At 44.0% G+C, this 13,289-nt stretch overlaps 1 protein-coding gene across 1 annotated transcript; it reads right to left on the reverse strand.

The window, feature by feature from the left end:
* Positions 1 to 8,057: 8,057 nt before the first annotated feature.
* On the reverse strand, positions 8,058 to 13,050 carry CD207 (CD207 molecule). The gene is made up of 6 exons (XM_007940146.1): positions 12,978 to 13,050; positions 12,764 to 12,880; positions 10,780 to 11,154; positions 10,061 to 10,212; positions 8,699 to 8,817; positions 8,058 to 8,208 (listed from the first exon to the last, which is right to left on the reverse strand). The coding sequence occupies exons 1-6, from the start codon at positions 13,048 to 13,050 to the stop codon at positions 8,058 to 8,060; spliced, it is 987 nt and encodes a 328-aa protein (XP_007938337.1).
* Positions 13,051 to 13,289: the final 239 nt, after the last annotated feature.

Consider the following 13,289-nt stretch of genomic DNA (forward strand, 5'->3'; position numbering starts at 1 on the left):
AAACACCCAAAGCAAACTACACCTCAGGTCCATCTCGTTGCCCCACACTGGCTAGGCTCTCCTCCTCTCTGGCTCTTTCCCCATGCTGGGTCCACCCACACCAGTTTTCATCTGTTATGTAGCCCAGTTCTGTTGTATCCCTAAATTGTATCCCACTTGGATTATCAGTTTTCAGTAACAACAAAAACCTCTCTACTTAGCAGACTTCTCCTTCTTCAAAGACTTAGTAACTACTCACAGTTACACAGGCACATTCTTTATGGCTTTAGCCACCCCTAGTTCATGCAGTTGATGAAATGATTTCTTCCAAACATAGACAGCAGTCTTCCTGAAAGGAGTTCTGGAAAAGACTTCATCCCCTTCTTGTTAGACCAACCAACCAGTTGCCATAGAGTCAATTCCCACTCATGGTGACTCTAAGGGTTAGGTCAGTATCCCTGAAATAAACCCTTACTGACCATTGTTTTATTCTCTTACTATGCTTCTGGATCTTGTTCTCTGTTTTAAGTTAATAATTGAAAAATGGTTCATGATTTTATTTATTGTGCTCTCTTTGGCCAGTAAAACCTTCTAATGACTTACAGACATTGCATAAAATTCATTCTCTTTAGGTCCTGTGTGAACTATCTTTGAAACTTAGGGTTTAGTATACTTTTTATATAAAAGTCCTAAGAGTAAATATTTTAAACTCTGAGGACCATGCAGTCTCTGTCAGAACTACTCAACTCTACTCTGGTAGCATGGAAGCAGCCATAGACAATATGTAAATGAATGGGACTGGCTGTGTTCCAATAAAACTTACTGCAGTGAAACTGTAGAAGCTCTGGTGGCATAATGCCTAAGACATTTGACTGCTAACCAGAAGCCTGGGAGTTCAACCCCACCAGCCACTCCTCAGAAGGAAGATGGGGCAATCTACTTCCGTAGTGATACCACCTTGGAAACCCAAGGAGGGGTCGCTATGAGTTGGATCCAACTTGCCAGAAGTGAAGTAAGAGGCAGTAAAACTGTGAAAGCCAGAATCTGTGTAAGGCAGAAACCTCTCAAAGAAGGAAAATTCAAATATTTCCCATTAACAGAGAACTACAGAAAAGTGGTAAGACTACTCACCCTGTCAATGGTGGAAAATTCGTGAGACCCAGAAAAACAAGGCAATCAAGTTCTGGCTCTCACAGTTTTCACTGTGTGCTCTAGGCCTGGTGCTCTACTTCTGTAAGGTCACAGCCTTGAAAACTCTGTGTCTGGAGTACAGTTCTACTCTACACACATGGGATCACTGTGATGGTTATGTTTGTATGTCAACTTGGCTGGGCCTGGTTGAGTGGCTGGGCAGCTAGATGTAGTATTCCCCATGAGGAGACTGGTAATCAACTTCATGGTAGAATCTACTGGGAGCAGCTGAGTAGCTGCTTTTGGGATGTGGCCTGCTTCCTGTATTTAAGGAGATATATAAAGCCTTGGGAATGGTCTCTACCCTATGGCACACTCGGACCCTGCATGTAGCCATATCGTTGCTCAGCAGCCTGCTATGCTCTGCCGACTCTGGGACTTACAATGGACTTAAGTTAATGGCCTGCCATGTGGTTTGGTTACATCGGAACTGTGCCTTTTTACTTGTCAACCTTGGGGCTTCTCAGCCTCAGCAGCCTGCAGCTGTCTGAGTGAAGAAATGCCTCTAGCTCCAGTGGGCCGGGAGCAGAGGCAGAGCTGGACCCCAAGGTTGAGGGGCTTTCACTCAGCCCCTAGAGCCTGGCACTTTGAACTTGGACTTAAAGCTTCCAATTTGTAAGAATAAACTCCTGTTTGCTAAGGCCACGTCATTTGTGGTATATTCTTGTCAGAGCAGCACTAGGTAACCAGAACAGTCACCATGAGTCAGACACTAACAACAACACAACACATTCCTTGTCAGAAACTGAGAAAATGAAGTGTAAAAAAAATCCACCTATAATCCTAGCACTGTTAATATTTGTGATCATACTACATCGTAGTTTGTAGTCTGCATTTTCTACTTAACATTACATCATGAGCATTTCCCCATGACATTAGTGTTTTAAAGGGGGCTACTTTTAACATCTACATATAGTCAAATCCCAGGTTTAATATCTGCATATACACCCAAGCCCAGGTTTTTGCTGAAACTCTTGGTGAAGAGAAACTGCAGAGTTGTGAGACTATAGGCTTAGAGATATTGGAAACACCCTTAGGGAGACTCTATCTGACACTAAAGTCAAGCACAGGAAGTCAGAGCTGGGAGATGGAGAAAGGCAATTTGGGCTTGGCATACTGTGAGCAGCTGTATCCAGCCATACAAAATGTCCTGATTTTATGCCTCCCATATCAAATCTAACAACAACAACAATACCTCACATTTACAGACCTTAATACAAGCCACTGCCATGTAACCAGTCTTTAATTCCATTAGTGTTCTGTTCTTCTCCCTGCCTCTCATTTATCCCTCTCTCCAGTCCTGTCATCATAGTGCAGGCATGATCTTTTCAAAACACAATTAGTTATACACACATATGTTTCCTTGCTGTGTCATCTGAGAAGACCTAGAAGCAATGATACCTCATTAGCAACAAGCACACCTAGCGCCCAGATCTTGGTTTCTAATAATATTCTCCAATAAAAGGAATTAAGATTTCTTGGAGAAATGGCTGATTCTAGGACTGGGGCAGGAAACATACAAGATAAGCCTTGTAGCGCCAGAAAGTAAGGAAATACTAAACTCACACACAATGTCAAGAGGTATATCAAGAAGACACAGGAGTTGACTAAAAGAGCTCCCAATGGCCAAAGCTGGACTAATTTGAGAAATAACCTGCCATCAAGTCAATCTGATTCATGTTGTTGTTGTTATGTGCCGTCCAGTTTGACCCAAATCATAGTGACCCCTCCTTGGATTTCCAAGGCGGTATTACTACGGAAGTAGATTGCCCAACCTTCCTCATAGCAACCCCCACTGGGTTTCCAAGGCTGTTAATCTTTACAGAAGTAGATTACCTCACCTTCTTCCCATGGAGCGGCTGGTGGGTTTGAACTACCAACCTTCTGGTTAACAACCAAATGCCTTACCTACTATGCCATCAAAACAAAAACAAAACAAACTCAGAAGGAAGATTGGGCAATCTACTTTCATAGAGACACCATCTCAGAAGCCCAAGGAGGGGTTGCTATGAGTCTAATTGACTCGACAGCAATAAAGGAGAACTGAATTATAACCCAAAGTATAATGTATCCAGGAGTCCACACGAGTATGAATGAATAAATAAATAGAGAATAGCCACATCTCCCATACACAACAAAGCCAAAAAATATATATAGATACCCTGCTTTCAAGGAGGTGAAGCAGAACTCTCCATTCCTTAAGTGTGAACTATATTAGTGCTTTCCTTCCAAATAACACACTGTGGAAAGGGAAGGGAAAAAGAGCAACTTTACAGTCAAAGAAGCTGACAAACACTTCTTCAAGCCAGGTGATCAAGGTTAACTTCAATAGTGATAAATCATATCGATAGTATGTACCCTTTATATGATATGATGAGAAGGACATCTTACCTCTGTGGACTTCCTCAAAAACCCATAATGACAGTCTTATCGTGATAAAAATATCAAACAAATCCCAACTGAGGGCCATTCTACCTGATCAGCACTTCTCAAAACTCTTGAGATCATCAGAAACAAAGTCTGAGAAACTATCACAGTCAAGAGAAGGCTAAGGACTAAATCTACTATGGCATCCTGGATGGAGTGCTGGAGCAGAAAAAGGATATTAGGGAAAAATTCAGGAAATGTGAATCAAGTGTGGACTTTGGTTAATAATAATATATTGATACTGGTTTATCAATTGCAACAAATATACCACACTAAGATAAGATGTTAATAATCTGGGAAGCTGGATAGAGAGCATATGGGGACTACCTGTATTATCTTCACAATTTTTACTTTAAGTCTAAAACTAATCGAAAATAGTTATTTTTAAAAAAAAGATACTAGGTAGTTTACAGACCCTCAGAAGACAAAAAATCAGGCTTTGGAGTCTGGCTGCCAGGAACAATGCTCCAGCAACACCAAGACACTCTAAGAGTGACAACATTAAAACTTGTCTGTGCCTGGAACAAACACCAGAACCAAATCAAAGGTGTCTCCTGGTTAAATCTTATTGGTGGGTCCTGCATCACATATTTACACCTTTCTGCAAGGAAGGTTGCAAATACTAATCCCGCTTCTAATTTGAGAGGATGGGAGTCAAAATATGGGAAGCCTCCTGAAACCAGTGTGAAAGAAGGACCACAAAACCATGACAAATGTTTACTCCAGCAGCACAGCTCTTATTGCATAGCTCTTATTGCATAGCTTATTATTCCTAGAAGTGTATAAGCTCTTAGGCAAAATAAATAATTTGTCATTCTTCTCTTCAAAAAGAAAAAGAAAAGAAGCCATCAGAATCATGTCACTCTTCTGCTAAAACGCTTTGGGGGACTTCCCTCTTTTCCTCCAAATTAAATTCAAAATCCTTCACCTGACTTTGAAGTCCTCCTCCATGGCTTGACTTCTGCCCACCCCTCCTACTTCATCACACACCACACTCCAGCAAGAGTGGACTGCTCTGGGCTCCTCAAACATGTCGCACTATTTCTTTGCACTGTCTGTTTCCTCTGCATGGAATTATCTTCTCTTGTCTGTGTCCCTACCCCCCCTGTCTGCCTAAATCCTGATCATCTTTCAAGACTCAGCTTCCGTGTCTCTTCTTCAAAAACTCTTATTAAGTCCCTCTGCTTTAGGCTTCCACTGAACAATAAAATTTTCCTTTTAAAAACACATTGTATTTATAATTAATTGGATAACTTGTGTGTTTTCTCCCCAAAGTAGTCCCCAAAATTTGCTCTGTAAATGCCCACCCAAAAAAAAAAAAAAAAAAGCAAGTTGTTTTGAGAAAGAGAGGACAGAAAGCTTTTGGAAGTCTGGAATGGGAACACAGAGGTAGAAGGAAAAGAAGGCCTGAAATCGCTGAGAGAGGCAACGTACTGTCCAACCTGGAGTCCTGGCCAGGTAGGCCCTGCATAGGAACCAGTGGCAGCTCCTGAGCCAGGGCCCGACTAGGACAACAGCATTAGGAATGATTTCAACAAGGGAAGCTGAATGCTTTATGAGGGAAAGGAAAACAAGTTGCTAGACAGCCAAAAACAAAAAAACTGTGTAACAGCTTATTTCCTAAAGCACAATGAAAAGATAACATAGCCCACATAATATTAATAAAAAAAACCATACCCACTGACATTGAGTCAATTCCAATTCTTAGTGACCTCATGTGTCACAGAGTAGAATTTTCCATAGGGTTTTCTTGGCTGTATGTAATCTTTACAGAAGCAGACCACAAAGTCTTTCTTCCACAGTATCACTGTTGTTGTTGTTATGTGCTGTCGAGTCGGACCCGACTCATAGCGACCCCTCCTTGGGTTTCCAAGGCAGTATCACTACGGAAGTAGATAGTCCAACCTTCCTTCCGAGGAGTGGCTGGTGAGTTTGAACTGCCAGCCTTCTGCTTAGCAGTCAAGTGCTTTAGGCACTATGCTACCAGAGCTCCTGTATCACTGGGTGGGTTCAATCTGCCAACCTTTCAGTTAACAGCTGAATACTTATCTATTTATGTCACACAGGAACCTCTATATGTAACACTACTGTGTTGTTGTTATTAGCTGCCAGCAAGTCAGTTCTGACTCATAGCTACCCTATGTATAACATAGGGAAACACTGCCTGGTCCTGCAACATCCTCACAATCTTCACTATGCTTGAGCCCATCATTGCACACTGTGTTAATCCATCTCATTGATGGTCTTCCTCTTTTCCACTGATGTTCTACTTTACCAAGCATGATGTCCTTCTCCAGGGACTGGTCCCTTCCGATAAGACCAAAGTACATGAGACAAGTCTCACCATCCTCACTTCTAAGGAGCATTCTGGCTATACTTCTTCCAAGACAGATTTGTTTGTTCTTCCAGCAGGCCACAGTATATTCAATATTCTTTGCCAACACTGTAATTCAAAGGCATCAATTCTTCTTCAATCTTCCTTATTCATTGTCCAGCTTTCATATGCATTTGAGGCAATTGAAAATACCATGGCTTGGGTCAGGCACACCTTAGTCCTCAAAGCAGCAGATTTGCCCAATGCAATACGTCATTTGATTTCTTGACTGCTGCTTTCATGGGTGTAGATTGTGGATCCAAGAATAATGAAATCCTTGACAACTTCAATCTTTTCTCTGTTTATCCTGATGTTTCTTACTGAACACTAGAACAACTCAAAAAAGAAAGAAGTAAGGAAAGATGATGAGAGATGATAGGAAGGAAAGAAGGAAGGGAGGGAGGGAGGAAGGAAACAGAAAAATAAAATACCATAGTACCTGTTTTGATTCTCCAGTGCCACTCTAACAAAAATACCACAAATGGGATGGCTTCAACAAACAGGAGTTTATTCTCTTACAGTTTAGGAGGATAGAGTTCTAAGTTCAAAGTACCTGCTCTAGGGGCTGGGTGAAAGCTCCCAACCTTGGACTTCAGCTCTGCCTTTTGCTCCTGGCCCACTGGAGCTAAAGGCATCTCTTCACTCAGGTAGCTGCTGGCTGCTGAGGCTAACAAGCCCAAGGTCAACAAATAAAAAGTCACAGTCCCAGCAGGGCAGCTGCTAGTTTAAGTCCAGAGACAGTCCCAAGATCAACAGGTGACCATGGCAGGCTGCTGAATGAAGACTCGGCTGCATGTAGGGCCCAAGAATTCCAAAAAGCTGCAGACCTTTCTCAAAGCTTCTCCTTACATACAGGAAGCAGACCACATCCCTAAGGCAGCTACTCAGCTGCTCCAGCAGATTCCACCATGTTGATTACCAGTCTCATCATGAGGAATCAATACATCCAACTGCCCGGCCACTCAAAACCAGGCCCAGCCAAGTTGACAACAACTTAACTACCACAGTACCTGTTCACCAGAGCTAGGGATCAGTCAGTCAACAGGGCTGAGTCAAATATTCTTTTCTCCTTTTATATCCAAATACAAAAATATAGGTTTTTAAAGAGCATTTTATTATAACACTGAGAGAGGGTATGCCAAGCATTATTAGCTTACTGACTTGAAAAAAAGAAATTAATACAATAAAATAAATGCACAAGTTGAATGAGACAGAGTTCTCAACAGTCTCTGGCTCCCAACTTTCCATGTGGCAATGGACATTTCCCAGAATTTCATAAGAAATATTATGGGGTCCAGGAGCTCTGGTAGCATAGCATGTGACTGCTAACTAGAAGGCTGGTCGTTCAAACTCATCAGTTATTTCCCAGAAGGAAGGTTGGGCAATCTACTTCCATAGTGATACCGCATCGGAAACCCAAGGAGGGGTCTCTATGAGTCGGATCCGATTCCACAGCAGTGGTTGTGTTATTATGGGGTCCATAACCTGAGGAACTGCCTAGGGATCATAATGATATGAAGACCTACTTTCCCATTTCTCTGAAGGCATATAACCCCAAGTTCCCCCGGGAGCTCCCCAGGAATGTTGTCCCAGATCACAGGCTCTGATCCAATTTGCCAAGCAAGTTGTTGTTGTTGTTATTATGTGTCGTGGAGTCAGACCCGACTCATAGAGACCCCTCCTTGGGTTTCCGAGGCAGTATCACTACGGAAGTAGATTGCCCAACCTTCCTTCCGAGGAGTGGCTGGTGGGTTTGAACCGCCAGCCTTCTGGTTAGCAGTCAAGTGTCTTAGCCACTATGCTACCAGAGCTCCTGCCAAGCCAGTAAGAAGGTCTAAATTCTCTCCATCGTTCCATCTCATTTTAACTCATGTTCTCCCTTCCATATCAGCTGCCTCTATGAAGTCAGAGAATTCCAGCCAAGGCAGCTGGACCCTAGGATGCTTTGGGTACAACTGTGAAGCTAAAAAATTGAAGGTGGAAAGTCAGCCAGGAGGACGGAAGAGAAGGAAGCCAATTGTGTACAGACTCTTAAAGATGGAAGAGAGCACTGGAGCTCAAAGGGTGAGTGCAGGAGCCAGTCTTGTCAAGATTCTGATGGGATATAGGGCTTCTTGCAGATGAAAAGTAAGCTAATGTCACAGGAGGCATCATTCCAGGACCGAAGTGAGGTGATTTTTATATTGGCACAGTGTTCATTGCTACCAACATTGTTGGGCTCGCCTGGAATCCAGAACCTACCAAGTGCAAAGATAAAAACCCATTTACAAAATGGAAACAAAAGAAAAAATAATTTTCAACAGGGATGAGTTATTTCAATCCCAGCTGTGGTCCTAGATAATATTGTAGGGAATTTCTGAAACCAAGTTTGAGAGGAAAAGGACTGCTGAGCCATCAGTCTCTAAACCTTCAATCATCCCTCAAGTTAGGGTCAAACCAGGACACCATTCACATGCTCCTTCACAAGTACACACTGCAAAGACTTAGAAGATGAGCCCTGTAAAGCTGTGTGCAAGGCTGTGCTGCCAAACTCCAATGGCACCAAGAGGCTCCAGATTTGTCCCAGGTCTTCCAGCCAATTAGCGGCATAGGTAACATAGATCTCCATTCCAATGCTCCTGCCACACTGGGACAGGGAAGACTCACAGGCCCCATACTTACTCTTCATGCCCTGGTCTTGGTCCTGGCCCAGGAGAGCTAGGCTGGGAAGGAGGCTAGGAGGCTTACCTTGCACTTTGAACCTTATTGAATGGAGTGTTATCTGCCCAGTACCAGTCCCCTTCACTCCCTGCTTTAGTCAGGCCGATCCAGTAAACACCTCCTCCTGCTGTCTTGTATAGAAACTCCTGCAGGGAAGACAGAATGAACAGAAGTCCTGCTATGACTTGAAATTTGAGCATTTTCCTGAGTGTTCTTTACCTGTCCTCTGGACAACCCCTGAACCCACACCCACTGTTCACACTGACCTTACTCAAGCCTATTCCTGTCCTTGCCAAAGCCCAGAATACATCTTCTAAATTCTTGTTATTCATTATTCTGCAACTAACAGACTCAGGCCTCAGGAAGGGGCTGCTGGAGTACAAGAAAGACTCAGCTAAACTCCAAAGTAGGGGCCCCAAGAAGATGGCCCAGGTAATAACAGTTAAATTTATTGAGGGATTAATATGCCCCAGACACTATGCTAGCCTTGGTTGCATAGTGTTTAAACTCTTGGCTGCTAACAGAAAGGCTGTCAGTTTAAACCCACGAGCCACTCAATGGGAGAAAGACGTGGCAGTCTGCTTTTGTAAAGACTGCAGTCTAGGAAACCCTATAAGGCAGTTCTACTCTGTTCTATGCAGTCAAAATTGACTTGATGGCCGTGGATTTTGGAAGTAATATGCTAAGCCCTTTATGTGTATTTACTCATTTATTCTCTGAAACAGATACTACTATCACACATGTTTCACAGATGAATAGGCTGAGGCCTAGTGAGGGTAAATCATCTATTCAAGGCTATTGGACAAGTTAGGTGGCAGCACTGGAACCGTAGACTCTGACTGACTCCAGAATCCATGCTCTTACTCACTCTGCTATTCTGCCTCCCAAATGAAATGGCTTTGTTCAATATTCTGCCTCACTAAGCAGGAGACTTCTTGGGTCATGTGGTACCATTAATACTGTTCATAAATATTTCTGTGTTCTGGACACATGGAAGGATTTCATCTCCTTGCCCACTTTGAAGGTGAAAGTACTGTGTGATTTGTTTTGGCCAATGAAGTATGAGTAGAAATGATGTGTGTTATTTCTGGACAGAAGCTTAAGAGCCCATGCACAATTTGCCATGTTCCATTTTCCCACCCCAGCAATGGTGGAAACACATGGTGAAATGAAGTCTCCTTCAACCCAGGTCTTTGAGTAACCATAACTAAATGGACCCTCTTGCTGGCCTTCATTGGATATGCAGCATAAATGAAAAAGAATCCTTTGTTGCTATGTCACTGATATTTGGGGACTGTTTATTACATAACATACTCTTGCTCATCCTGCCTGAAACAGGCCACAAGCTGTTAACACTCCATTCCCAGAGTCCATAGAAACAGCACTCACCTGTTCATTCTCTGAGGTCACTGAAGTCAAGTGAGAATTCCGGGATGTACAGAACTGCTGGGCACTGTACCAGGTCTTTGATACGTGAGAAAAGTAATAGAAGTTCCCCTTGAAGTACTTCCAGCCTTGAGAAAGCATCTGTAGAATGTCATCTGGGGAACAAGGACTAATGATAAACACTGCTGTTCCTGTTTTCTTTGGGTTCTGGTTAGGCAGGGGTACTTGAATGGGATGTCAGAAACAGTAATGAATTAGGCTGGGCCTTGGAGTCCCTGAGTCCTCATATAGGGATCTGGGGACATGCTGAGATTTTGAAAGCCTGACTGAGAGTGGTAGACCCTCTGGGCTAGAGAGGAAAGAATGAGAAATAATGAGTGGAAGATCTTTCTCTGCTAGGAGGGGAAACCAATATTCCATTGGCCATTACAAATGGCTAAGTTCATGGGCTCTACATTAGGAATGTACTGGGAAATGGCTAAACTTGGGCCGGGACAGAGATTTCCTAATGTTTTCATATTCTGCACATTGGTGTGACAGCCCAAGCTGGTCCCTGGTCTCTCCTCTCCTAAGCAGCCCCCAAGTCCTTTCCACCCCAGTGCTGAGCCCTGCTCCTCTCCCTTTCCCTCCTCACTCACAGGCCTAACATCCTCATGTCTGAGAATGGGCAGGCTCCCACAGGCACTGGTCAGCTTTGCAATCGTATTTGCTGAGACACTTACTTTGTTGTCTGAGTGATTTGTCCATATTCTCCAAACTGTTCTGAAGTCCACGGACCTTTGCATTTAAAGCACTGGCTTTATCCAAATCTCTTTTTAACTCTGGGATTTGGGCATTTAGAACATCAACTTCCGCCCAACTTCTTGTTAGTACCTGGATCTGCGAATTGGCTTTCTCCAAACCAGTTTCTAATATCAGGAGCTGAGAACGCACTTGATTCAGGCTGACATTCACCTTCTGGATCTGAGTGCTGGCTACCTTCAGACCACCACGATTCCTTTTAATTTCAGAACTTCCAGTGCTGATGTTGTCCACACGTCCTTTTAGCAACTGAGCATTGGTCCTTACATTTGATATTGTTCCCAAAAGCCAAGAATCTGAATTTGAGAAATCAAGAGGTCAGCTGAGGGGATCCCTAGAGTGGAGTGATAAAAAGAAGAGAAGGGAGGGGACAAGCTCAAGCTTCTCAAGGAAACAAGCCAGCCCAAATAGCTGCCTCCTACCCGCCATACGTTCATTAAGGCATTCATTCAACAAACATGGACTACACACTTACCATGTGCCAGGAACTCTGGTGGACACACACAATACAAAAATGGATAAAAACATAAGCTCTCTGTTAGAGGATCTCACAGGTAAGTGGAAGCAGGGATTAAAATCCAGTCCTGAATTTTCTTTGAACATTCAGGACACATGGATAAAGGGATGTCTTCAATCACCCCTTTGTCACCCTCTCCACATCCCTATGGGCCCCATCACTTGATTATCATCCCTATCTTTTCAGATACCTCTCTCATCTGCCCACAGGCCCCTTCATGGACACAGGGAGGGCCAAGCATGCAGTTTCTTAATCTGGAAGTGGCTTTGTCCCCAGAGAACACAGAAAGGGAGAATTATGAAACCATGTATCTCCCTTCCCTTGCCCCTTTCACACTTCACTCAGAACATACATTGGCTTGGGTGCCTTTACCAAAAAAAAACAAACCCACTGCTGTCGAGTTGAATCCAACTCATAGTGACCCCTCCTTGGGTGTTTCCGAGGCGGTATCACTACGGAAGTAGATTGCTCAGCCTTCCTTCCAAGGAGTGGCTGGTGGGTTTGACCCACCAGTCTTCTGGTTAGCAGTCAAATGCCTCAGGCACTATGCCACCAGAGCTCCTTGAGTGCCTTAAAGAGGAGAAAAAAGAAACCAAGAGGGCTCAAAGGACAGTCCTATGGAAAAAGGTAAGTTAGAGACCAGGAAGCTCTGAACTTGGCAAGTAGCAGGAGAAGGCTCTGCTCAGAGGCTACAAGTCTGAGCCAACATGTGCCCCTAGGCTATGGAGAAAGAAGACAGCTTGTTCTCTCCATCTGCTTCTGGAGACCTGGCAGGAGGAAGATGGCTTGACCAGCTGTAGAGAGCATATAACTTTGCAAAAACAGAAGAGGGAAAAAGGTACATCACACATCTAATGAATGAATAGGAAGACTCCATGAGGTGATCTTCACGGGGACAGGAGAATGGAGAGAGCATGAAGGAGTCCTGGTGAGGGAAGTCAAACAGTAAAGATTTGTGAGCTTGTTGGCCATCGAGTCAGCTGGGCTCAGGGCACACTTGGGAGTCAGTCTCTCATAAGACCAGGAGGCAATTTCGCTCACTGCCAAGAGCTGATCACAGACTCTGAATCAAAGATATGCACAGCTCAGGGCAGGGGGATGAGACGTAGATGAACATCTCCTAGGGACAAATACATGTATCCCTGAGCACAAACACGCAAGCACTGATCCCAATCTGGAAAATCTCCCAGGAAGTTGAAAAGTTGAAAACTCATCTTACCAGGCTGGGTGGCCTATTTACTGCAAATGGAAAGAGGAGAAACAAGACATGTAGAAAAGCCAGAGGCAGGGAGTCCACTGGAGGATAGGAAAGAGGGAGCCTGGGTCTTGAGAGTGCCACAGAGTAGGAAAGAAGGAATAAGTACAGAAGATAAAGCCTGAGGACTTACAGAGGATACTCTGCAGCAGGATGGAGGTGACCAGGACCAGAGTTAGGAAGGTCAATACAACACATATTGTAGAAGGCTTCCTCAGAGCCAGAGGCTGATCCCTTTTGGTAGGAGGCTCTGCTGGGAGAAAAATAAGCAAATATTTGTTGAAGGACCAGCAAAAAGCTGATATGGGTGTAGCACTGAGCAGTTTCACAGCAGGACTGGTTCTTGCCTCTGGGCCAGAGGGCGATGTTCTGTTTATCTACAGTGAAATGCGCACAAGGGAGCTCCTCTCCAGTCGTCATCCTGCGCCACTCACCCTCGAAGTCTAGGTGCCTCCAGCTGGCAATCTCCCCAAGGACCTTTTATCTAGAAGAAATGAGAAGTAAGTCTGTCAATAGGCCACCCACATCCTCCCAAAGTTCCTCATTCCTGGCTTAAACACCTTGCCTGGGCTTGACCCTGGCTATCTGTGGAAAGTAGCACCTATGGCAAGCACTGAAATTGCGCCCTTGTCCAAATATCTGACACCCAGCTTTTAGAT

Source organism: Orycteropus afer, unplaced genomic scaffold, assembly GCF_000298275.1.
Source record: "Orycteropus afer afer isolate SDZICR_OR568_19922 unplaced genomic scaffold, OryAfe1.0 scaffold00065, whole genome shotgun sequence".
NCBI classification, from domain to species: Eukaryota; Metazoa; Chordata; class Mammalia; order Tubulidentata; family Orycteropodidae; genus Orycteropus; species Orycteropus afer.